This window comes from Typopeltis vanoorti, chromosome 21 (assembly GCF_054136105.1).
Source record: "Typopeltis vanoorti isolate ZY-2024b chromosome 21, IOZ_Tvanoo_1.0, whole genome shotgun sequence".
In the NCBI taxonomy this organism is placed as follows: Eukaryota; Metazoa; Arthropoda; class Arachnida; order Uropygi; family Thelyphonidae; genus Typopeltis; species Typopeltis vanoorti.
In genome coordinates, this window is record NC_143569.1 from 77108049 (window position 1) to 77135204 (window position 27156).

General features: G+C 35.4%; 1 protein-coding gene across 1 annotated transcript in view; it reads left to right on the plus strand.

Annotated features, from left to right (window-relative positions):
• LOC150095001 (TBC1 domain family member 13) overlaps positions 1-27156 on the plus strand; it is a 247989-nt gene that overhangs the window by 47124 nt on the left and 173709 nt on the right. The window contains exons 3-4 of the mRNA XM_090411093.1: positions 13082-13122; positions 26397-26458. Of these exons, the coding sequence (XP_090267219.1) occupies positions 13082-13122; positions 26397-26458 (103 nt within the window). The remainder of the gene's footprint in view (positions 1-13081; positions 13123-26396; positions 26459-27156) is intronic.

Here is a 27156-nt window from a genome sequence, read left to right on the forward strand (position 1 = left end):
AGTGACCTCTCCTCTTAATGTAAAGCAGTATTACATCTCCTAGGAGCTGTGTTTTCACATTATGAGAAAATATCAAGGATAGTGAGGGAGCTTGCTCCACCTTTGCTTCGAGTTGCCTTGGTGCTGTACTACCAAGTGGTCACTTACGCTTGGATTCGCCGATAGTTCTTCAGCATGAAACTTGTAGATCGTAGTTTTCGATCTTAGAGTTTCGCATACTAGCTGTAAAATAAGAAGGGATTTTTATCCTCTTAATTTAATTAACTTCATCAGAAAATATAGCCGTTTGGCTTTTCATCTGGAAGATAAGTTTGTTTGGTATTTTTGAAGTTGGACAGTATATGAGTGTTGGCCAGTTGCTGCTCTAGTTTTTACATGGTTCGAAGAAAAACCTCCTATAGAAAAGCCATAGTGCAAAAACATAGGACCTGTGGATAGTGACTAGAGGGAGCTGTGAGGAAATGGTCACCTGTTAGGCAGATCACCTGCTTGTGTATATCATCTAGAATTCTTAGGGAGATTTTAAGTTCTCTGCCCCAAATGTGGGAACAGTATTCCAATATTGGTTGAATCTGATGAATAAAGTATGGAAAAAACAGAAAAGAACAAGCTTTTCAGAGGTTGAAGAGGCTATATATGTAATATGTTTGTGTCAGGATAAACTGGATGTGATAGTCAACCCAAAAGGAGAAAGCTGATCTTGAAGGAAAATTGGAACATTATCAAAAGTGGGAGTGAAGTAGGATCAGTATTTAAATCGTTGGTTGTGAAAGATCTTGAGGCTTCTATCATTTGAGTAGTACTATTATCATACTTTAAGTTCAGAAGATGATAATTATTACTTTGTGTCCCTCATCATTTTTTTTTCTTAGTATTCCAAGATATTTTCAGGTAGTATTCCATATGCTATTTTTGGATCTAAATATTCATATATGTAGGTCAAAACAGATCAGGGTACTACCTGTATTAATTATACTAGTAGCAAGGCTATTTTACTTCAGATTAGTCTGACAGAAGACAAGGTTTTGTTCAGGATACTGGCAGTTGCTATGTGTGTGTGTGTGTGTACACACACAAGGGTTGTCAGAAACGTTCTCGGCCTCTGCCATAGATGGCAACACTATCTGCAAGCTTTTTTTTTTTTTCTGAGTTGATACATCTGTCATAAGCATCCATGTGAAATTGCAAGGTCATTCTATCAAGTAGTTTCTTGATTAGAATGAGCAGATCAAAAATGCACTGGCATGAAAATCTCTGAACAGTGCTTGGAGTTTTAACAAGAATAAAACTGATTTTGTGCATTGATTTATTACTATGGATGAGACTTGGATTCACCATTACACACCAGAATCCAAACAGCAGTGAAAACACTGGACACAAGTCAGTTGTTCAGCACCAAAGAAGACAAAGTCTGTTCCATCAGCAGGAAAGGTCGTGGCATCAGTGTTTTGGGATACTAAAGGCATTTTGTTTATTGATTATCTTGAAAAGGGTAAAACAATAACCGAGGAATATTATTCCGATCTTTTAACCAGACTAGACGAAAAAACTCGTGAGAAAAGATCCGATTTGCAGAAGGAAAAAAATCATCTTTCATCAAGACAATGCACCTGCTCACAAAGGTGTGTTTTGGCAATGGGAAAATTAAGGGATGTGCACTATGAATTGTTGGAACATCCACCCTATTCTCCAGATTTGCTCCCTCTGACTTCTTTCTCTTCCCAAAACTAAAACTCTTCCTCGCTGGTCATCGTTTTTCTTCAAATCAAGAGGGTGATTGCAGCTGTAGAGGGGTATTTTGCAGATCTTACTGAGAACCGCAGAAAATTTCCAGTGGGGGGGGGTGTCAAAGCTTGGAGACAAATAATTACATCAATAAACATTTTTTAGCATTTTTGATGTAATTATTTATCGATGTAAACTATAAATACAGTACATTATTTTCATTTTACATCGATTTTAATGATCTTTAATTATTGGGGAAAAAAAAGTATTCAGAATTAATAGTTTTTAGCACAATTTCGTATATAAAAAAATGACCGGCATATTTTATTAAAAATCAACTAATTAATTAATCCTAAATTAAATTATTTCAGTTTAAAAGCAAAAAAAAAATCATAAAACTAACAAGTAACATAATATTCAATTACATACACTTACCTTTTTAAAATGTATTTTTCTGTTTAAATTTGTTTCACTATAAATTTACAATTTGCACTTCACTCAGTGACTCTAGACACAGAGGGCAAACGAACTGGTCTCGCTGTTCACATATCAGAAAAAGATGAACCAAAAACAGGAATACGTGTTTTATTGCTGCAATAAAACGTATTCTATGGCTATCCCACCGTGGGCTGAAACAGGCCAACTCAATAAAATTTTAAGACAGACAAAGCTTTCCACGGTCAAGGGTTTAAGGTTACATGTCTCAATCACTTTTACAGTTTTAATTTGTGAAATTTTTTACTCAAGCTTGGGGGGGGGGAGTTCCCTGTTTGCCCCCCCCCCTCCCTCTGCAGATGCCCATGACCGTATGATTGCATTTTTATTGATGCATGAAAATTTTGAGAGTGCATAGCGCATCAGCGTTCATCTTAATTGGTCCAATGCAGTTAATTGCAGGATAACTTTGAATACTTATGCGTAGAATTGGGGGGAACAATCTGTTTGTTTTAAGATTTATTAGAAAACAACAATGAAGGAGAATGCTATAGTTAGTTGGTATATTTGAAATACTCAAAGATGAAAATATGTGAACCATCATTTATAAGACATGGGAATAGGAAATGAAAAGAAAGAATAAGTGTGAGTAGAAATACTTTCATTAATGATAAACAAATTATTAATAATTAACATTTGTGATATGTGTCCTATAAGTTGCTGGGTAGAGCAAATAGCATGATCCTATAAAATCTAGGCATGAATAAGTGAATTTATGATGGCATAATTAAAAAAAAAAAACTTACGAGGAGACAGAATGGCAGGAATAAATATCGTTTGATGGAGCAGCAAATCATCTCGTAAAATTTGTTGCCCATGTTATGTGTATTTCTCTGGTTTGTGTATATTTCACTCTGTTTTCCAAGAAATTTCTTTTGTTTACTGAGACTCGGTATACATAACATCCGATCATTATCGGAATTATCCACACTTTTGAGAATCCTACATTCATTTTTTTTAAGTATCAGCAGTTCTCTCTTATCAATCTCACATATGCTGGTATTTTGTTGTAGATCAATGTCTTATAATACACAAAATATTCATTTTTATTCAGGAATAGATATTTTTTATTCTCTGTTGTTTCCGAAGACTAGATTAAAAATGTCTCTATCTCGTTAAAAAACTTTGCAACCTCAACAGGTGCATAGCAAGAGAAACATTTAGTTTTTTTTTCCTAACATCCACTTTAAAATTTTCAGTTCCAGAAAACATGTGTAACAGCTGTTTGTAATACAGAAAAGTGCTCAACTCATGACAAGTGACAACATTCGTTTGGATTGGTTGACACAATAAGCAATCACAGCCACTTGGTGCTGGGTGAGCTCAAAATGTTAGCTCACCCAGTCTCGCCTTCTCAGTGGTTTAAAAATACTAAAACGCTAAGAATTTGACCTGCTGTGAGCCCTCTTTACATCTTTTTGAAGGGCTCAAAGGTGTATGCATTTTGAAAGCACACCCGAGCTATGAACGCGAATGTGATGCAATGTTTACTCATCGAAAAGTGCCCTCTTCATGAAACACTAATGCTTTATTACCCTCGTGAAGAGGACAATGAAGCATTAGTATATTGTGTTCAATTTTAGGAATCGTGCAAAGTCTGCAAACAATTGGGAGTCTTTAATGGGAATAAATGCAAAAATATAATATTGGTGATACTGATACTTCATGGATGAGCACTGCACACCTGGAATATTTGGCCCTGATATGTATATATATATAGGAGGAGTTAGCAGATTGTCATTGTTAGTATACTAACAAATGGAAAAGAAAAGAGAAAGTTTAATGGGGTAATTAAGATTTCTCTGTTACCAACCCTCTTCCCTTTCCTCAACTTTCCAACTCCACCTTCTTTTTTTCCTTTCTGTTTTCTTTCCTATTTCTCAACCATTTAAACTTATAGCACATTAGCTATGGATGACCAAATAATCAATTCTAAAACACTGCTCCAGAAACTAAACATGGTACTACTTTTTGAGTATTTCAGACTTCCATAAGCAGGGTGGCTATTCTTATACCATGTAATGAAAACAATCTACTACTTAAAAACATTCACAAACATCCATGCTGTAGTGGAATTCAAATGCAGCCTGTTGGTTGAAGACCAGAGATGCTATTCAAGCCAATATAATTTTCCATATTCTTTTTCTTGTATGCATCTTCATTAATATATCCGAATACCATTAATAGGCTTAATGGCTGAAGCAGTAGTTCATTCGAGTGCACTGTCTAGTGCCTTCCAGATACATCTTGAAGGTTTTCAATACTTCATTATTTTCATATAAATACAAGAGGATCTCATCCACAGTCAGTCGTGAACAGTGTGATATTCATGCATAAGCGCACGCAGGTTCGTCATGTCAGCCATAGCCTGTTGTACTTTTATATTGTCAGACTTTTTCATTAGTGTGAGACATGTTCTGTGGATAATAACCATTACACGGCCATTTTGGATCATTTTTTGGGTTCACCTTCCATCACTATGGTGTCTATGAGTAAAAACCTAACAAGAATAAAGTGATTCTTGTTGGGTTTCTAATGAAATGTGGACCAATTTGTACTTTTTTGTGCTGATCAACAATAAGTCATTGTGTTTAATTTGTTGTGAGTCAGTGTCAGTATCAAAAGAATACAATATAAAACAAAACTATAAGACAAAGCGTGCGTCCAATTTCGATCACCTTCAAGGGCGGCTTCATGTGGACCAAGTGAACTGTCTCCAAATTGATTTAAAATGCCAGCAGGGTATGTTTAAAAGGCAGAGGGAAGTGTGCATCAAAGTAAGTTATGTAATAGCTGAAAGAAGGCTTTTGATTTGCTAAAAAATCAAAAGCCTTCTTGGACAGAGAGTTTGTGAAAGAGTGTCTCATCGCTGCTGGGGATATTTTGTAAATAATAAGGAAGTGTTTAAAAAACGAGTTTGTTTGGGGTAACTATAGCACGTCGTGGTGAAGAACTTGCCAACGACATTGAAGGAACTTTAAAAAAAATGGTCGCCCGAATTTACGTCATATTCACTTGCTTTAGATCAGAGCACAGATGTAAAGGATACAGCACAACTGGCTATCTTTATCTGTGTCATTGATCAACAATTCAATGTGACAGAAGAACTGCTAGCTCTCATACCTATGAAAGGAACGACAAAAGGCACTGATATTCTTGAAACTGCCAAGAAAACACTCCAGCCTTTCGACCTCAGCTTAACCAATCTCGAGGGTGTGGTAACTGATGGTGCCTCTGCTATGGTGGGAAAGAATTAACGGTTTGTTGCGCTGCTACGGAAAGAACTGGAACTAGAAGGAAAAGATTTTGTTTGTTACCACTGTTTAATCTACTAGGAGAATTTGTGCACGAAAACTATTGGATTTGAGAATGTCATGAAAGTTATTGTGACTCTCGTCAACATTATTAGGGAAAGAGGATTGAATCATCATCAATTCCAAGATTGCGAAGCAGATCACAGCGATGTTGTTTATTATAGTGATGTGCGTTGGTTGAGCAGAGGAAAGGTTCTTAAAAGAGTCTTTGACTTAAGGAGCGAAATACAGCAGTTCATGCAAACCAAGAGGAATCCGATTGCAGAATTTAATGATCCGAAGTGGATGACAGACTTTGCCTTTGCGACCGACATCTCATTGCATATGAATAACCTAAATACGTGGCTCCAATCCAAAGATCAACTGGTGCACATTCTGTTTGATCACATCAAAGCTTTTGTGATCAAGCTCAAACTTTGGGAGGCACAACTCGCAAAAAAAGACTTAACTCATTTTTGGCTTCTCACTCAATCCAACCGTTCATCTCTTGATGAATATGCTACAAAATTTGCCATGTTGTGAAGTGAGTTTGAAGAGAGATTTAATGATTTTCATAACTAACAGTCTTCTTTAGATTTATTTTCAGTGCCATTCAGTGTCAATGCTGCTGAAATGCCAGGCTCAGTACAAATGGAGCTGCTTGAACTCCAAAACAACTCTTCTTTGAGAGAAAAATTATTTCATGTGCCCCTGCTTACATTTTACAAAGACTATATTTTTGATGACACATTCCCTAATCTTTGCCAGCATGCTTTGAAGATGTGCGCTTTGTTAGGAAGCACATACTTATGTGAGCAGTTCTTCTCCAGAATGAAGCATGTGAAGTCCAAGACAAGAACTCAGATTACTGACCAACATCTCAAGAATATTCTGCGCATAGCAACTTCCAACATTGATGCCAACATCGACAAGCTGGTCAAGGAAAAACATTGCCAAGTTGCCCATTGACAGTGTAAAAAATGAATGTTCATTAAATTATCTTTTTTCAAGTATTGATTGTATTTACTTATCATGAACCTGACTCCTGCCTATGCTCTTAAAGCTGAGTTTGTTTATTTTTATAGGATTTTATGTAAAGTATCAAATGCTCAGCATTCCTTGTGAATCTGGAAAGCATCTTACAATTCTAAATACCACAGTATAGCTTAGTGACCCGCAGGCTTCACTGAAATTTTTAATGCCATCCGCACTGTCTGAAAGGTTGAAGACCCCCTGCTTTAAGATGTCTCTGTTCCATGCATTTTATATTTTTGAAAAATACTGCATTTTTTTCCAATAATCTTATAGTATTTTCAGTTTCTTCTAGCCACATAATATGTTGCTAATGCATAAGATAAGATAATCACATAAATGTTTTTTGATAATTAGATTGAGATGTTATGCTGTTGTCTCATACAGTGATAGTAGATGTTACCGCGATGCCACTAGTTGGGGAGAGTGATCATGTGACTTTTATGTGAGGAGTGGCTAGGCAGATACAAGCTTCATGGAGAAAAGATGTGTGGAATTACAAAGCAGGGGACTATGATAAATTAACGAGACAGATTGGCAACATGATGTGGCTTAATGAATTGAAGGAGAAAGAAATCTGCAGTGCTTGGGACCTGGTCTCCAAAATCATTACCTATGGCATTTTCAGATTGTATTCCTAAGGTAAGGGGAGGATAAATCAAGTAGAGATGAAATGAATGAATCATAGAATTATGTAGAAGATTCTGAGAAAGATGTTATGGAAGAGATATGAAGAACACGATACTCTTCAGCAGCATTAGGAGTGTAAGGTACAAGCTGAGAAGGTGACAATGTAGTGAGGTAGAAATTGGCATATGAAAGATTTGTTGAAGCAGTAAAGCAAATCCCTAGAGAATTTTAGTTATGTTACTAGTAGAATAAAGGATGAATATAGAGAACTTTCTGGAAATTGAAATGGATCACATCTGCTGAAGATAAAGTGAAAATGTTCAATGAATGCTTTTTTAGTGTATTTCATCTAGTGAGGTTAAGAGTAATGTTGAATGTTACAAGTAGTAAGAAGGATGACAGAAGATTCGCAGTTGAAATGTTGAGAATTTAAGTAACTGGATGGTATATCACCATGAATAGATTGTTGTTGGGAATGTGCAAAAGAGCTAACAGTGCCCTTGACTTGGTTGTTCAACAAGAGTATGGCAACAGGAACAGTTCCAGATGAGTAGAAAGAAGGGAGAAATGATGTCACTGTATAAGGGAGAATTCCAAGTCACTACCATTGACTTGGAATTTTTGTGTGTGTGTGTGTGTGTGTGTGTGTGAGTGAGTGAGAGAGAGAGTGAGTGAGGTGTTGGAGAGGGAGAGGCTGGTTAGAGACAGAATACAAAGCTAGATTGATGAGAATGGATATCTTTCAAGAGAAGTAGCATATGTTTGTTGGGAAGGGGGATTGCTTTAGTACCATTTTATAATAAAATTTTATAGCAGAATTTTTTATCATGCAGGCAAATCGGACTTCAGAACACATGCAATTTACAGATAAAAAATACTGTTGATGGGCATTAGATGATGTTGATTAAATAGTAGGGAGACACTTAGATGCATGTGTGGCAAAATGGAGTAGAATGCCCTCCCACGATGAGTCCTTGGAGATGTCATGTAATAATAATAATTTTGGTTTCGTTTTATAATAGGATGACTAGTGTGTTGGACAGGAGATGCTTATGCAGCAATTTATCCGGATTTTGCTAAAGCATTTGATTAGAGCATCACATGATAAACTATTGTTGATATTGAACTGGTTGGAGATGGATAATCATTTGGTTACAGGGATAGTTGATTAACTGAAAGGAACAAATGAATTATTTATTGGGATGCAGTGTCCTACAAAAGGATGGTGATGAGTGGAGTTCCACAGGATTCTCTTCTGGGACACTGTTGTTTTAATTTGTATATCTGTGATATAGTTCAAGGTGTGAAAGGAGATATTCAGTTGTCTGCTGAAGATGCTAAATTAAGAGCAATGTAAGGCACTTCTGATATGATGTTGAAGTAGGATTTGATTGGTTCTTTGGGCTGAAGAATGGAGATGTTACTTCAATCTTGTTAAATGTAAAGTTATGCATTTTGGCCACAAAATATGGAATGAGGTTTGGCGTATTGGAGGAACTTTGCTTTGCCTAGAAAATTGTTCCTATAATGCAGAGAATCCTGATAAGTACAAATAAGGTGGCTGTATAAAGCACTAATTCTTGTTTGGATTTCTATGCACAGATCTGGTTACCTGATGATATTGGTGATAAGGAAACATTAAAGAACTACCCATAGCTGAGACTGTTTTGAGACTGGAATGTTGGTCTGTAAAGCTTGGTAGATAAGAGGAGGAGAGAGAGAGAGATTATATGTCGATATTAGTTGGTGAAAAGAACCTGTCAGATAGATATAGGGGAATTATTGCACAGGATGATTGGAGAATGAGGCCATCCCTAGATATTGCACAATGATCATGTGAGTAAGGAAGTCATCATCATCAAATTCCTGACATGTACCCTCAAGGGGTGTACAGGATATGATAGTACTACATGAAAAATTTACATCATTACTGACTTCCTATCTACAATTTTCCTCCAAATCAGTCTGTTACTTGTCAAGACTCTAATATTATCATTATCAGATCTTATATTTCTGTCGTCTAGGGCACATTGTACCGTATCAATCCACCTATATCTTGGTCTTCCGCTGGGTCGTTTTCATGCCAACCTGGCAGAGAACACTTGTTTTGCTAATCTTTCCTTGCCCATTCTGTTTAAGTGACCATACCACCTGAGATTAGCTTTGCTAATGCATTCCTGGATGCCAACAATGTCAAGTTCTTTCCTAATATCGTCGTTTTTAATATGATATCGCCATTGATGCCATCTGTTCACGCCCCTAATCTTTCTCAGGACTCTCATATCTGTGGTCTCTAGTCTTTGGTCAAGTGTTTTACTTCTGACCCAGCTCTCATCAGATCCATAAGTTAAAACTAGTTTGAACACTGTCTGGAAAAAACTGCTAATTTAGTGTTCCGACTAATTTCTCTTTTATTCCATATGAATTTATTCATTTGACTTCCCACCATACCAGCTTTGCTGATTCTGTTGTCTATTTCTATATTTAATTTACCATCTTCACTAAAAATCGTGCCTAAATAGCTGAAATGTTTTACTTGTTCCACAGGTTCCCTATTCACAACACAATTGACATTTTCAACAATTCTACCTATTTTCATTGTCTTTGTCTTTCTCTTTTTAATGCTGACCTTCATACCATATCTATTACAACAGTTATTCAATTTAGTCAGGGACTCTTGCAAACTTGTAGCGGATTTATTTAGAAGTATAACATCGTCTGCATAAAGCAAAGAGCTGACATTAACATCTCCAATTCTGATATCATGTTTAATACCACTTTCCTTCATAATCCATATAGATAATGAATTACAGAGGGAATAATGTACATCCTTGTCTCACACCAGATTTAACATTAAACCATCTTCCTATACTTCAATTCTAACTGCCAACTTACAACTCAAATACAGACTAAGTATTGCTTGATATAATACCCCATTGACACCATATAACTGTAGCGTATTGAATAGCTTCTCTCTTGGCACCTTGTCATATGCCTTTTCCAGATCGACAAAACTTAAATACGGATCGTTGTTATATTCCCATGCTTTCTCAACTACTTGTCATAAAGTGAAGATGTGATCCTAACAGCCTCTGTTTGGCCTGAATCATGCTTGTTCTTTGCCAAGCTTTTCTTCCACAATTCTTCACAACGTTTCTCAAGTATAGTGGCATAAATCTTACCGGGAACACTCAGTAGGGAAATACCTCTGTAATTCTCACATTCAGTTTTATTTCCCTTTTTTATATATGTGTACTATTAGAGCTCTACTCCAATCATTGGGAATTCGTCCTTCTGTCCAGGCTTTCTGAACTATGCAGTGCAGCCACTGTAAGACTTTTATACCACCATATTTCAGAATTTCTGGTCGAATATCATCTACTCCTGCTGCCTTTCCACATTTCAAGCCTTTGATGGCTTTTTCTACTTCAAGTATGGATATGTATTCCTGACTACAACCTGGTCAGTGTTTTTTACCACTGTGCTGTCATCACTGCTTGTTTCATTTAACAGCCTTTCAAAGTAATTACTCCATACTTCAAGGATATCTTTTTCTCCCATTTTCATTTCACCTTTATCATTTCTAACTCCTTTTACAGCACTCTTTCCTCCATTCCTAAGCTTCTTCAACAACCTCCAGAATATCTTACCACCTTCTTGATATTTATTTTCTATGTTCTTGCCAAAGTCTTCCCATGACTTTTGTTTAGCTAGTTTTACACACTGTTTAGCTTTCTTACATTTGTTTCTGTATTCTCTAAGAGCACAAGCTGACTTATTTGCCAGGAACTTTTGATATGCTTTCTTCTTTTCTTTCACTGCCTCTTTAACTTCCTGTGTCCACCATGGCGTTCTGATTTTTCTATCCTTGCAGACAACCTCACCACATGCCTCTGGCTGAATCATCATGGTTTTCTTTAAGGCTTACCACTGAATCTCCAACGTTTGGTTCCTGTTCTCAAACTCTTTCATTTTTCTTCAATAATCTTTGTGTATTTTAGTCTACAGTTCACATCTGATAGCTTTTCAACTTTTATTTGCTTTAAAACTTTCTTACATGTTATTCTTTTCAATACGAAATTCAGTTTTATCCTGCTCAAGACTAAATAGTGATCACTTCCAATTTCAAATCCTCTGTACACTCTGGTGTCCTGCACCAGGGAAAAAACATCACTATCAACAATAACATAGTCAATGAGACTTTTCTTATTCCTAGCCTCTTCTCTCCATGTGAATTTGTGCACATTTTTATGTTGGAACATGGTATTAGCAATAACCAGTCCATGTCCTGAGCAGAAATCCAACAGATATTTTCCATTATTAGCTTTGCTCTTTTCTCCAAATTTTCCCAAAATATTTTTTGTATGGCTCCCAATCATTTCCTACACTGATATTTAGATCCCCAACAAGTACCAACTTTTCCTTAAAACTTTTTCATTGTGTCAGTTACTTTTTCTAAAGCCTCAAAAAATTCCTCCACTTCTATCTTAGTAGAACCTTCTGTGGGACCATAGGCACAAATAAGTCTCATTGTCCAGTTCCCAATTCTCATATTTGCCCACATTATTCTACTTGAGACTGACTGCCATTCAAGAAGATTAGCCTCGTATCTTGTGTTGAATATTATGGCTACTCCTTCTTTTCCTTGTTTGTCATTTCCTGAATAGAACATTTTGTATTTATTGTTCAGAAAGATCTCACCAGTTTTTGTCTTTTTTTGTTTCAGTCACCCCCTATTATGTCGATCTAATTCCTCAGCTAGCTCCATTTCTTTGCCATTCAGGCTTCTTATGTTGATAGTACCTATCATTAACTCTGGTGATTTTGAGTTGTGGTGTGCGTTCAGATTTGTTCCAGTAGCTGACTTTTCGCTGTTCGCCCTGGTTCCCTGGTGAAAACAACTGGGGGCCTTGTTTAACCGGGCGACGTCCCAGCCAGCATGTAATTTTGTCATGTTGTACCAACCATTTTCTATATTGGTTTATGCCAATAAGAATACAATTTGGTCAGCTAAATCCCAAATTGCCAACCCATCCTCATTCGTTCAGTAGCCAGATAGATACCCAACAGGGTGTACCAGGAGAAGGTGAGGATTGGACATTAGGTGAGAAGCCCTGGTCGGTTCTCCGCATTCCTTTAAAGGCTATGTGAAGGTCTCCTCTCAGTTAAAGGAGATTTTTTAGCATGGCTGGTGGTGAGTGCTTCAGTGTTGAATGTTTTCAAGGCGAGGTATGGTAGTAATTGTGGTCAGGGTGTTTAACCTCCTCTCTTCAGACTCCATGGAGGCTTGTAAGTGATACTGATACCACAAATGACCAGAAAAAAAAACTGATATTAGTAGGAGATTGTTCAAAAATATTTTAAAATAATATCGAAAGAAAAATAAGGCTGTAAACCGATAGCATGTTACTACTGTGGTACATTAAGTGTTAGATTAGATAATCCATTATTAGACAGCACATGGTATCTTTTGACTTGAAGCTTCTAATAAGCAGGTGTAAATTACAAAAATCAATTATCATTTAATGACAGTCTCAAACAACCATATCACACTAGGATTGAAATTCACAGCCTGATTATCAGAAAGTAAAGGCATTGTCCATATAGCCAGCTGTATACAAACCTATGCTGTACTCGTGTGTGAAATTAAGCGTTGACAGAAATAAGAAATTAGTTAATGACTTGAATATCTATATTTTTAGGAAATTCTTAGAAAGTTATTTCAAAAACTAAAAATCTATTGAGAAAAAGAATTACTGAAATCAATTGTGCGCTTGCTCTTTTATGAATAATGATTATTTTCTTTAATAAGCAACTAGTAAGAAGTAATATTAACATATTTAAATACATAATTATCGGTATAAACATATGATTTCATTTATTTTGCATTATTATTATTATTATAGGAATACCAGATGAATCTGGCTATCGACCGTTATGTTGGAAGGTAAGAGATAATTTCAAAATGCTCTCCCTCTCTCTTGCACTTATTCCCCACACATGCATACTTGCACTGTGTTGCTTCCTTAAGCTTCAGATTAAAATACATATAAACTTTTTTTGGATAGTAGCAAACACCTCAAGAGATCTACAATAACCTGGGAGGAGACCTTCACACATGGCCTTTTACAGAATGCAGAGAACTGACTGGGGCTTTTGACATAATATCTAGTTTTCACTGTGATGCAGTCTAATAAGGTATCTACATGGATACTGAATGTATGAAAATGGGCTGGAAAATCAGAATTTAGCTTACCAAATTTTATTCTGTATTGGCTTAAATCAGAGACAAGGATGGTATAATTTGATAATATCATGCTGACTGAGGCTTCACTCAATTCAGTAACTCCCTGATCTTGTCATCAGGGAATCCTTGTGAGCAGTGAAAGTCAGCTACTGGAACAAATTCAACTCACCATCAGCAAAATTCAAGATAGGCACCATTAACATAAGATAAGTGGAACCTGTAAGAAAAATTAGAGACGTATACTTCTTCAGCTGCTCCCATTTCTATATGGGAGTCACTGTTTCTGATGAGTCTTCTCCACTGGTTTCTATTATAGACTACATCTTTGTCCAGGTTTTTCTCCTTCAGATCTTCCTCTACATTATCTTTCCACCTCTTCTTCCTCCTTGTACTTCCATCATCATGATAGTTCGTCCATCGTATTTTTCATTTTGCCTCATTACATGTCCATATCATTTTAATTGTGCTTCTTGTATTTTCTTTGTAATTGCAGTCACCTTTACAGTACCTTTTGATGTGTTCGTTCCTCACCTGATCTTTCCTTGTTACTCCACACACAACCATCAGAGCATCCTCATTTCCATAGCACTAATCTTGCTTTCATTGGACTTCTTCATAGGCAGTGTCTCCAATCCATATAACATAGCAGGTCTCACTACCATTCTGTATATCTTTCCTTTCAATTTCACTGGAACTTTTCTATAACACAAAATTCCTTATATTTCTTTCCAATTCTTCTATCCTGCCTGAATTCTGTTATTGATTTCCCTTTCCACTTCACCTTTACTACACACTACTAAATCCAGACATTTGAATTTATCTACTTTCTTGATGACCTCTCCATTCAGCACTACAACTTCCTCAGTATCAACATTTTGACCACACACCAGATATTCAGTTTTTCTTTTGCTAACTCTCAGCCTTCTTTCTTCTAATACTCTGTTCCATCTTATTGGCTTTTGTTCCACTTCCTCTCTTGTTTCCATGCACGGTACAATATTGTCTGCATATAACATACTCCAAGGTGTGCTCTCTCTCTCTCTCTGACTTGCTTTTACTACATTAAAGAGAAATTAGAGAAGTATACTAAGAAGTATAATTGGTGTGTTAGCAAAACAAAGAAAAAAAAACTGGTAATATTCTTCTAATATTTCCCAATGATAAGGGAAAGGAAGGAGCTATGTAGTACTCAACGTGAAATACCAAGATAATAATCTTGAATGATGGCAGTTTCAAATAAAGTAATAGAGGCAAACAGCAAAATGGGGAATTGCATGATGAGACTACTTTATGTTTCCGTGTATAAGACAATACTTTTTTCTAAAATTTTTAGACCAAAAATTGGGGGTCGTCTTATACATGGGGGTATAAGACGACCCCCATGTATAACCAGTTGAGAGACCTGCAGTTGCCGTGGCGAAACTGCCGGTACCTTGTCTCCGTGAACAGACTTCCGCCAATCACTAGCCTTTTGTTAACTTTCTCAATTGACGTCATTAACCGCAGATTCTGAATAAACCAATATTGTTAAGGCATTAACAATATTTTGAGCACTAGCCCATAAAAATGTCCGAAAATAAAAAACGATTGTCGTATTCTTCAAAATTCAAGTTAAGTTATCAATTATGCAAAACAACATGGAAATACAGCTTCAGAGAGACAGTTTGGACCTCCTCCCACTGAGCTTATGGATGATTAGACAGAGAAAACAGGAAGAACAATTACTCAAGGTGCCAAAAAAGAAGAGGGCCTTAAGAAGAAAACCAGCAGAATGGCCAAACTTGGAGCAGAGGCTTAAGACTTGGATTATGGAGCAGCACCAGAGTGGAATATGTGTGTCAACCAAGATTATTCAATATGAGGCAAAGAGGTTTGCAAGAGAAATGAACATTGTTGATTTCACAGGAAAGGCAAAATGGTACTTCAACTTCATGAGGAGAGAAGGGTTGACCATGAGAACACAAACCAAGTTGCCCAGAAAATGCCACCAGCTTGCTTATGAGGATAAAATCAGACAGCTTTACTCCTATGTCATAAAACTTTGGAAAAAATATGCTTTTGAACCAAGTCAGATTGCAAACATGGATGAGATGCCACTCAATTTTGATGTGCCTTCCAACAGAACTGTTGATATGAAAGGGGTAAAAACAGTGGCAATCAAAAGTGGTCATGAAAAGACACTATACTGCTGTATTTTCATGCTGTGCAGATGGTATCAGACTGCCTCCTATGCTCATTTTAACAGAAAAAATGTATCCTAAAGAGAGCATACCACCTGGCGTTCTTGTCCAAGTTCATGAGAACAGCTGGATGAATGAAGAGATCATGGTTATTTGGTTTGCAAAGATTTGGTCCAGAAGAGGCAAACCTGGAGGGCTCTTGAAGAGGCCAGCTCTGCTTGTGTTTGATCAGTTCTGAGCACATTTAACAGAAAAGACAAAAAGGGTTGCAGTGGATTTGCAAATACAGCTAGCAGTTATTCCTGGCAGACTTAGAGATCAGACAGCCACTAGATATTTCTATCAACAAGCCCTTCAAAGCTCTGATGAAAAAAGAATGGAATAAATGGTTGCAAAAAGCAGGTAATAACTTGACACCGACAGGAACCTCAGTAAAGCAACCATTACTGAGGTATGCAAATGGGTTCTAAACTCGTGGAATGGAGTCAAGCAAGAGGTGGTTGTGAAGTCCTTCAAGAAATGTGGAATCAGCAATCCCATGGATGGAACTGAGGATGATCTCATATATATATATATATAGACAGTGACTCAGAAGACAGCAGTCATGCAGTAAAGGTTGAAGAAAGTGATATGTCTGGAACTAATAGTGATGAAGAAAATAATATGCCCCGAACTGAGAGCGATACATAATTTCTTAGTATGTATCTTAAAAATATTACCTAATTACTAAATACACTTTGAATATTTAAAAAAATATCATATGTGTTCTGTTTTATGTTCTGTGTTCAATATCCCCATGCTCTCTCTCCCTCTCATTCCATATATTGAAAAATGTCTTTTTTAATAACTTATATGTTTTTGTCATATGCCATCTCTTTTGCTTAACAACTAGTTTTTTTTTTTTTAAGCCACGGATCCTCAATACGTTCTCACAGTATTCTTATTAGCCTACCATAATCCAAGTCAGTTGCCAATTCTCCACTACTTCATTCCCTTGGAATCTAGGTGATCAGATCTGCACACAGTGGTGTATATATTGCCTTGTCAAAACCCTATAATGGAGAATTATAACCTCCCTATCTCTGCCTGTCAATGCATTCATCAACAACACATAATCATATGTCTGTTCTGACCACCTTTCTAATATTATCCTCTAAAACCTCAGCTCCTTATCCACAGTCACTCCCAACTTCCTGACCTTATCAATTTCCTACAAGGTTCATTTCCATTAGTATAGTGCACTTGCACTGCCTGTGATCTTGTCATCCCAAAGTGCATGTCCTCATACTTGGCCATACTACCTGTCTTTTTTTAACTCACCTTGCAGGTGATTACTTTAAAAGAAAAGTAGTATGTCCAAGCTTTGCACCTTAGCTGGATTAGCTCTGCTCAACATACCTTCTCTTAAACTCATTCACACTAGATGCACTCAGCACTTCAACAGGTAAACTATTCCACTCATTAACCATTCTGTGAAAATATCTAGCTCTCATCCCTTTCTTAACTGCACAAACCCCCTCCCCCCACTTTTTTTTTAACTCCTGTTTACCAGTATCTGCAGTCCACTTACTCTTAATTTTTCATTATTATCTACATTCCAGAATCTCAATATTATCTTTGTAACTCTCCTTTTTGTACTCTTTCCATTGCCTTTTATCCCCTGGGAACCCAGGAGAGCAAATCTACACACATTAGCCCAGCTGCAATTGTATAAAGAGGCAAATGCCTTCCATGTCAATGTTCATTTCAACATCACAATTATCCATTGTAATTCCAAGATTTCTACCTTCATCAGTTTCTCCGAGCATGATCCCACCAATATAATATGCTGTTAGATATCACATCATGCCAAAGTGCATAACTTTACACTTACCAACATGGAATATGGTAAGTGTAAAGTTATTGACAGCCGTTATCATTTACCCAAACATCCAGCCTATTTAAATCACCCTGTAAATGCTGTATATCAATAGCATTCTGATTTGCTTTGCCTTGCCTATTTTTGCATTATGAGCAAACAATTTAGCATCTCCTCAGGCTCCTCCCATTATCATTGATTTATAGATTAAACAACAGTGGTCCAAGGATTAATCCCAGGGGTACCCTAATGGTCATCTTAAATCTGGCAAATTCACCCTCTCCCCCTACCCTGCATACCACGTTCTGATACCTGTCCGTTAGCCACCCACTTCCAAATCCATGAGTGACACAACCTCATGAGTCACTCACGCTCTAACATGTGTGACTATAGAATATTTTTTGTTGCATGTCTCTTATTTTGTCTCTACCCACATAGTATCTTTTACTTACATAAGAAGTGGAAAAGGTTGCTTTATTTCCCTTTATTACTGACTGAAATCAAAAACAAATTTAATACATAAATATGCAAAAAGTGGATCAGAATTTGATGGGTTTTTAAAAAAATGTATATTCTGTATACTTTCTGCTTAATATTTATTTTATTAGGACATCTTACGAGTTCAGTGCTTACTTCCAGCTGCATACTTGTCACTAATAGATAGCATCAAATTTCATGGTTTCAACTTAAAAGAGATTTAGAGTTTGAAAAAAAAAAATTGCATATCTTGAAAAATCATGGTCAAGTGAATTTAACTTTTTTATGTTTCTAAAGAAAAATTAATGGTAAGTAAACATCTGCTGGTACCACACTGATACTGTTGGTTACCATCATTATCGCAGGCAATGGTATTACAGTTTTTTGTTTTTATTCTTTCTAATATGACTGAACAATATAAAGTAAGTGAATTCAAATGCACACACATTTCTTCTTTTCTCTGCTATACCTTCCTCTGAATGACCAGTCACATTTAATAAATGGCAGTATATTTATTTTCATATGTTCTTTTAGTTTTGCTCTTTTCACCTCTATAACATATTCAGAATTTATTGCAGAATTTGCATAAATATTTTATTTTTTGATTGAGTGTAATATTTTTAGCAAAATGAATATATTTTTTGCTATGGAATACAACATATGCAATTTCAATTAAATTACTGCAGGATAAATACTAATGTAACTTAATTACATATGGTATTTAATTATCTTTTCAGATATTCAATTGCTGGAAGCATTCATTATAAGAACCTATTTTCTGTGTAGTGTAAACTCTTGTTATGAATTTGCTATATATTGGTGTTCACATATGATTGCATACACGTTCATGCACACACTACACAGTAAGTTGCATTTTATTTTTGCTTCCAGTAAATTAAATACTCAGTTATCTAATCCTTAGATCACCAGAGTTAGTGAAATTTGCTATTGCTGATTATGTCAATCAATCTACTTACTAGCATGATTTTTTTTTTTTTTTTTTTTTTTTGAGGAAGCCCATTGTATTTAAAAAAAAAAAATCATTTAAATTGCATTCTGAACATAAGATCAACATTCAGTAGGTGCAGCTACCTACCGTTACAAAATGTAAAGCACTACATTTCAGCAACTAAAACACATCATGTGCACTATATAATTTATTGCACTGATCAGGCAATTTTATTAAATTATTTAACCTTATTTGGCTTTTAATTCTGTTTTAAAAATATTTAATTTTAAGTTCATTTTGGCTTTTTACAATATAAAATCTCCCATATAATATATACAAGTACAGGCTTGAAAAATTTTCCATGTTTGGTCTCTTATATTAGGATTTCCAGGTTATCTAAACTCTATTCCATCTGCAAAACTAATTCTAATGTACTATAGACTATAATAGGCTTTTGTGGGTGAGATTAATATAAAAACAAGTTTTATCTGTTATAAGGGTTTCCGTAGTGCAATTGGAAGAACGACGGTATACATTGCGCCATTCGATTGGAATGGGCTTAAGTTCGATTCTCATCACCACGGGAGGAATCTTTATCTGGACGATTTTCAATCGAAGGTGAGTTAGCCGATCTCACATGGAGGTAGCAGGGTTTTTTCTCCCGGAAACTCGGGTTTTTCATCCTGCACATAGACAAATCGGCCCTTCAGATATGACAATTTGTCGTCATCTTCATCATCAAATTCCTGCCATGTACAATCAAGGGGTGTACAGGATAGTACTACATGAAAAATTTACATCATTACTAACTTCCTATCTAAAATTTTCTTCCAAATCAGTCTCTTACCTATCCAGACTCCAACATTATCACATCTTATATTTCTATCTTCTAAGGCACTCTTTACTGTATCAATCCACCTATATCTTGGTCTTTTTCCTGCAAACCTGGCAGAGGATGCTTGTTTTGCTAATCTTTCCTCTCATTCTGTTTAAGTGACCATAGCACCGGAGATTAGCTCTGCTAACAATGTCAAGTTCTTTGCTAATATCCTCGTTTTTAATATGATATTGCCATTGATGCCATCTGTTTATGCCTCCTAATCTTTCTCAGGACTCTCATATCTGTGGTCTCTAGTCTTTGGTGAAGTGTTTTACTTCTGACCCAGCTCTCAGATCCACAAGTTAAAATTGGTTTCAACTGTCTTGTATACAGCTAATATAGTGTTTTGATTAATTTCTACCTTATTCCATATAAATTTATTCAGTTGACTTCCTACCATACCAGCTTTGTTGATTCTGTTGTCTATTTCCATATTTAATTTACCACTTCACTAAAAATAATGCGTAAGTATCTAAAATGCTTCACTTGTTCTATAGGTTCTCCACTACTTGATATTTTCATTGTCTTGTTATTGCTGATTTTCATACCAAATTTATTGCAACAGTTATTCAACTTAGTTAGGGAATTTTACAGACTTGTACTGGATTTATATAGAAGTATAACATCATCTGCATAAAGTAAAGAGCTGACAATAACATCTCCAATTTTGATATCATGTTTAATACCACTTTCCTTCATAATGTGATACATATTGATAATGAATAACACAGGGGATAAATTACATCCTTATCTGACACCAGATTTAACATTAAACCATCTTCCTTCAATTCTAACTGCTGACTTACAACTCAAATAAAGACTAAGTATTGCTTGATATAATGCCCCATTGACACCATATAACTGTAGCATTTTGAATAGCATCTCTCGGCACCTTATCATATGCCTTTTCCAGAATCTACAAAACTTAAATAAGATCTTAGTTGAGAAATCATGGGTTTATAACAATCTGTCGTAAAGTGAAAATCTGATCTGCTATTTGGCCTGAATCCAGCTTGTTCTTCACCACGCTTCTCTTCCACAATCCTTCTCAACCATTTCTCAAGTATACTTGCATATATCTTATCAGGAACACTCAGTAGAGAAATTCCTCTGTAATTCTCACATTTAGTTTTATTTCCTTTTTTATATATTGGTACTATGAGAGCTCTACTCCAATCATCTGGAATTCATCCCTCTGTCCGGCCCTCTGAACTATGCAGTGCAGTCACTGTAAGACTTTTATAATTCCATACTTCAGCATTTCTGGATGAATATCATCTACTCCTGCTGCCTTTCCACATTTCAGGTTTTTGATGGCTTTTTCTACTTCAAGTATGGATATATATTCCTGTCTGCATGCCTGATCAGTGTTTTTTACCACTGTGCTGTCATCACGGCTTGTTTCATTTAGCAATTTTTCGAAGTCGTTACTCCACACTTCAAGGATATCTTTTTCTCTCGTTTTCATATCACCTTTATCATCTCTAATTCCTTTTATATCACTCTTTCTTCAATTTTTGAGCTTCTTCAACAACCTCCAGAATATCTTGCCACCTTCTTGATATTTATTTTCTAGGTTCTTACCAAAGTCCTCCCATGACTTTTGTTTAGTTAGTTTTAAATACAGTGTTTAGCTTTCTTACATTTGTCTATGAGCACAAGCTGACTTATTTGCCAGGAACTTTCGATATGCTTTTTTCGTTTCCTTCACTGCCTTTTTAACTTCCTTGAATGATGTTTGTGTATTTTAGTCTACAGTTCATATCTGAGAGCTGCTCAACTTTTATTTGCTTTAAACTTTCTTATATGTTCTTCTTTTCGATATGAAATTCAGTTTCATCCTGCTCAAGATTGAAGAGTGATCACTTCCAATTTCAAATTCTCTGTACACTCTGGTGTCCTGCACCAGGGAAAACAACATCACTATTGACAATATTTTTGTATGTCTGACAATCATTTCCTACTCTGCTATTTAGATCCCCAACGAGGACCAACTTTTCCTTTTTCATTGTGTCTGTTGTTTTCTCTAAAGCTTCAAAAATTCCTCCACTTATCAAAACCTTCTGTGGGACCATATGCAGAAATAAGTTTCATTGTCCAGTTCCCCATTCTGATATTTGCCCACATCACTCTAATTGAGACTGCTTGCCATTCAAGAAGATTATCCTCGTATTTAGTGTTGAATACTATGGCTACTCCTTTTTCTTGATTGTCATTGCCTGAATATAACATTTCGCATTTATTGCTCTGAAAGATATCTCACCAGTTTTTGCCTTTTTTGTTTCAATCACCCCAATTATGTCGATCTGGTACTTATCCAATTCCTCACCTAGCTCCATTTCTTTGCCATTCATGCTTCTTATGTTGAGAGTATCGATCTTGAAATCTGGTGATGTCTTGAAATCTGAGTTGGGGTGTGTTTTAAGATTTGTTCCAGTTGTTGACTTTTTGCTGTTTGTATTTCCCTGGCAAAAGCAATGGGGGCCTTGTTTAACCTGCCGACGCCCCAGCAGGCATGAAATTCTGTCATGTTGTAACATCATTTATATTTTGGTTTAAGCCAATTAGAATACAATTTGGTCAGCTAAATCCAAAATGTCAGCCCATCTGCGTTCGTTCAGTATCCAGGTACCTAACAGATGCACCTCGAGAAGGTGAGGATTGGACAGTTCTGTTCTGGTCAGTTCTCTGCATTCCTTTATAGGCTATGTGGAGGTCTCCTTTCAATTATACAGCTTTGACCCGTAAGCACCCCATATAACAATTGCTAAACCAAATGTTATAAAATAAAAAAGATAACAATTGGTTTACCAATTAAAAATGGTTGCCATTAGCTAGAAATTAATATATTAATAAATAATGTTAAAATTGTTTTCGATGTTTACATAAAATGTGAATCTCCCAAACTTTTTTTTTCGTGATGGGGGAGGGAGAGAGGGTCATTCTGATTCAGGTTGGCTGGTGTAAAAGGGCTTCACGAGTAAGCAAAGTAAGAAACTTCACAAGAAAGTAACAAAATTTTATATGACTTCCATCCACAAAATGTTGTAAACCTATAGTACATTAGTTAGTATCATATGTGAGCTACAATTTTTTTTGTTATTGTTATATTATTCTATACATAATCTAGCAACCCCCTTCTCTAGAAACTAAACATAGAACTTTTTCAAACCTCAAATAAGTATGTAAGTGAAATTCATCTCCAAATCTAAGGACAATCACAAGCATCTCTGCCCACAACAGAATTCAAACCCCACAACCTTATGGTTGAAGAGTAGGTAATTAACCACTTGGCCAAGTAGACGTGGAAATTATCTTATACAATAGTTTAAAAAAAAAAAAATTGTAATGTAATTAATGTGTAGTGATGTTATTCTGTATCAGCAACCTGAAACCATTTTTGCATATTTGCTGCAGAGTAATTAAGTTTTGCCTAATTTTGCACTACAAATGCTCTGATTGTTTCCAGTTAGATTACTGGAAACATTTCAACAAATTTTAATAGAGATCTTTAATAACAAACTTATAAATTCCATTGATTCAGTGTGGAATTGTTATCATCATCTTATCAACATAAATTCCTCACATACCCTCAAGGGATGTGCAGGATATGATAGTACTACATGAAAAATTTACATCACCACTAACTTACTATCTATGATTTTCCTCCAAATTCATCGGTTACCTGTCAAGACTCCAACATTATAAGATCTTATATTTCTGTCTTCTAAGGCACTTTTTACTATATCAGTCCACCTATATCTTTGTCTTCCTCTGGGTCTTTTTCCTGCTAACCTGGCAGAGATCACTTGTTTTGCTAATCTTTCCTCTCCCATTCTGTTTAAGTGACCATATCACCTGAGATTAGCTTTGCTAACACATTCCTGGATACCAACAATGTCAAGTTCTTTCCTAATGTCATTATTTTAATATGATATTGCAATTGATGCCATCTGTTCGCACCCATAATCTTTCTTAGGACTCTATATCTGTATTTTCTAATCTTTGGTCAAGTGTTTTATTTCTAACCTAGCTCTCAGATCCATAAGTTAAAATTGGCTTGAAAACTGTCTTGTGTGCAGCTAATTTAGTGTTTTGACTAATTTCTCTCTTATTCCATACAAGTTTATTCAGTTGACTTGCAGCCATACCAGCTTTGTTGATTCTGTTGTTTATTTTCATATTTAAATTACCATCTTCACTAAAAATTGTACCTAAGTAGTTGAAATGTTTTACTTGTTCTATAGGTTCTCCATTCACGGTGCAGTTGATGTTTTCAATGGTTCTAGCTATTTTCATTGTCTTGTTATTGCTTATTTTCATACCAAATTTATTACAACAGTTATTCAATATAGTCAAGGAATTTTGCAGACTTGTACTAGATTTATTTAGAAGTTATAACATCATCTGCATAAAGTAAAGAGCTGATATTAAATCTCCAATTTTGATATCAGGTTTAAGATACCACTTTCCTTCAGAATGTGATCCAAAAAGATAATGAGTAACAGATTGGATAATGTACATTCTTGTTTGATCCCAGATTTAACATGAAACCATCTTCCTGTACTTCCATCCTTCAATTCTAACTGCTGACTTACAACTCAAATAAAGACTAATTGCTTGATATAATGCCACATTGACACCATACAATTGTAGTGTTTTGAATAGTTTTTCTCTTGGCACCTTGTCATATGCTTTTTCCAGATCTTCAAAACTTAAATACAGATCTTTTTTATATTCCCATGATTTCACATCTATTTGTCATAAAGTGAAAATCTGATCCTGAGAGCCTCTATTTGGCCAGAAACTTGTTCTTCAAGCTTCTCTTCCACAATCCTTCTCAACCATCTCTCAAGTATATATACTTGCATAAATCTTACGAGGAACACTCTATAGGGAAATACCTCTGTAATTCTCACATTCAGTTTTATTTTCCTTTTTATACATGGGTACCATGTTTGTTACCATTGTTTGAAATTATTTTGCGACAAAAATTATATTTGTTGAAAGTTTTTTGCTTGGTTATAAATTAAATTAAAGATGCCAAGAAATTATATTCTTGTTTAATCCTGTATCCAAGTGTAAGCAAAGTTTACACATGGAGTATCTTCACAACTAGGCCACTTATATACAGAGACCGTCCTCAAATTAATTGCCTTAGTATCCCAGAATGCAAAGCACACATCCTTTTGGGTGTGTATAATGATATGCATTATGGGAAGGACTACTATCTAGACAAGTTTTGATCTTTATTGAGGTCTCAACAATGGGAGCCACAGATGAATTTGCATTATGAGATACTAAGGGAATTAATGAAGGCATTAGCCTCATGTACAAGTAGCCTAGTCTTGAAGATATTTCATGTGCAAGCTTTTTTTTTAATGTTGCTCCCATTCACGAAAGGTTATTTGCAAACTTATAGCACATTTTGTACCATGGATGGGCTAAGGATTTTTTTTTTTCTATTTTTATCAGTTTTATATATTTTTGTATTTTTTTTTTTTTAATATTTTTCACATAGCCTGGAAATTCTGTTCTAGAGACCAGAAGAATTTTTTCAAGTAACGTAAGGCCTCCAATAAGTGAGGCAGTTGTTTCACACTGGGCAGTCAAATTCATCTCCCACCTAAAGACAATTACAAACATAGGGAAATACCTCTATGAAGGTTATTTCCCTATGTTTGTGATTCTAATACACCTGAATATGTTCACGATGTTATTCAAACCCACAGCCTGTTAGTTGGAGATGTTAGCCTGGTTGGCCAGTGTCTCCAAGATTGCCTAAATGAATACTTAAGTGTGGATATTGTAAAAATTGTGCCATCCATTAAAGAAATGGATCGATACAGTAGTTTTTGAGGCAATCAAGGTAAATCCTTTATGGTAAATTAAGGATAGAAGAGAAGAAACTGTATTAGAAAAGAAAACATAATGAATTAAAAGCTATACTCATTTTTAGAATGTTTTTGATCCTTGTACTCAGGTGTGTGTGTGTTAAGAAACCTATTACTTCATGATAGAATTTCTAATTTATCTCTCACTTAAAAAAAAAGTCAGGTATTATGTGTTTTCACAAACCACAAATGCTACTGATAAAAAGATTGTGTTCTGAAGGAGGGGGGGGGGGGGCATTTCTTCTTCATTTCCTGTTATTCATAATATTAAAAATTTTTTCCCAAGTGCAAATGTTAATTTTAAATTAGAAGAATTCATTGCCTCTAATAAGTTCAGTGAATCTTTTATTTTGATATTCCAGGTTAAATTATTAACTATTTAATGGTATCAAAAAAATATACAAAATGCCTTAAAAATTATACAAGAAAATTTTAATAAAATAGTGTTGGTTTAATTTTCTTCTGTGCTGTGTAGTGGGTATTTTGGATATTATGGATTTTAAGTAGAAAAACATGTTCTGCCGGCATAATGTTTATATACATTTTAAAGCGAAATTTTAATAAAAGAACTTTTCTAAATATAATTTTTAATAAAAAAAATTCTGTAATGTCAAATTCCAGTTTATGTAGTCAGTATGATCATTTGCTCTTGTATATTGCTTGCTCCAGTTCACCGAACTATCCACATTATGCAAGTTATAACTTTATTCATAATTAAAAATTTTATTTTTCTAAGATACTTCTGAACTACCTACCTCTTGACAGAGCAGAATGGCCACTATTTTTACAAAAGCAACGGTAAGTTCTCATCTGTATTTATGTTTTGAAATTGCTTTGTGCAGTAATTTCATCTTTTGAGAAATATACAAATTAAACTTCGGTATGTTTATTATTACTGTTATCAGCCTTCTGTGAAGTTAAATTACTGATCATGGATCGCCATCATTATCTAACATGTTCATCAGTTATCCTAAGCTCATTCCTTTTTTATTTTTCATAATCAGTGCACTCCCAAGCAAGGTATTCCATGTGACTACAGTTCTCCAAACAGAAAACCTCCTCTTTATACAACTTCTAGGTGTTGGCCTCCTATTCTCTTCCTCTTCCTCTCTTTCTCAATAATCTTTTCAGCATCCATCCATTCAGTACAAACTCATCTAATCCAATCCTCAAATCCAACATTCCAGAGACACCACCTTAGTCGTCTTTTCTGTGCTGTTTCTAAAATCTGTTTATTGCCTTATTAGGCAATAAACAGATTTTAGAAATAGCACAGATAAAGAAATAGCTCTTTATGGAGTTGCAAATGACTGCACAGCACTCATTTGCAACTCCATAAAGAGTGTTCAAATCTATCTACAGTAGTTCAATTTCAACCTGAATAAGACAATTTTGTATAGCAGAATTATAACTTCTATTTCTGTATAGCAGTGTGGAAGGAAGCAACTTTCAGGTTCCTTATCAGCTGTCTCCTCCATCCTCTTCAGTACATCTCT